The 820-nt window shown below is 37.7% G+C and overlaps 1 protein-coding gene across 1 annotated transcript in view; it reads right to left on the reverse strand.

Annotated features, from left to right (window-relative positions):
- dhx8 (DEAH (Asp-Glu-Ala-His) box polypeptide 8) overlaps window positions 1-820 on the reverse strand; it is an 8,227-nt gene that overhangs the window by 2,178 nt on the left and 5,229 nt on the right. The window contains exons 15-16 of the mRNA XM_016234762.1: window positions 375-585; window positions 105-286 (exon numbers count right to left, since the gene is read on the reverse strand). Of these exons, the coding sequence (XP_016090248.1) occupies window positions 105-286; window positions 375-585 (393 nt within the window). The remainder of the gene's footprint in view (window positions 1-104; window positions 287-374; window positions 586-820) is intronic.

Below are 820 nucleotides of genomic sequence, written 5' to 3' on the forward strand. Positions count from 1 at the left end.
AAAAAAAGAGCAGAATATTTGTTAAGGTATATACAATGATCTACATTTTCAAGAAGAGTTGTTCTGATATGTCAGAAGTGACCATAGAAAGCAATGGATGGTACCTTTCTACTTCCAGGTGGTGCTGGGTCAAAGATCCTGGTTTGCATTTCACTGGGCAGGGCAGAGTAGACTGGGAGGATGATCAGTTCTGGGACATCAGGACCAAGGGATTTCATTCGTTCGTACAGGATCTCACAGGCAGTGTCAATCTCCTCCTGACCCGTCAGGAACACCAAGACGTCACCTGCACATTAAATAACTTTTATTACAGGAAGTTCATTTTCACAGGCATTTGCAAGTTCTTCTGTGAACAACTGTGTGCAAAAAGTTACCTGGAGGCTCAGTGAGGTGAATCTGCATGACTGTGATCAGACTGGCATCCAGATAATCAGTCTCAGGTTCTTTAGTGTACAAAACCTCCACTGGATATGTACGTCCAGGGATAGTAAAAATAGGTGCTTCATAAAAGTACTGTGAGAATTTCACAGCATCCAGCGTAGCAGATGTCACAATGAGCTTCATGTCAGTTCGCTTCTGTACAGTCTAAGTAATACAAAAACAAGACAAAATATTATTACATATGCCCCAAAATAAGTGGACAAATATAAGCACCTAAGTTTGTCACTTTCAAAAGTTTTTGCCGTTTTTCAAGAGTAGAAAGCAACATAGTGTTTAAAACAGGTTCAAACTCTTTAAGAATAGATCTTGCAAGCCTAATTTTTTTTAAAGTTGTTTATTGTTAACTTTATTTAAATAAGTAAATATATATATATATATA

Source organism: Sinocyclocheilus grahami, unplaced genomic scaffold (assembly GCF_001515645.1).
Source record: "Sinocyclocheilus grahami isolate Dianchi unplaced genomic scaffold, SAMN03320097.WGS_v1.1 scaffold457.1, whole genome shotgun sequence".
Taxonomy (NCBI): Eukaryota; Metazoa; Chordata; class Actinopteri; order Cypriniformes; family Cyprinidae; genus Sinocyclocheilus; species Sinocyclocheilus grahami.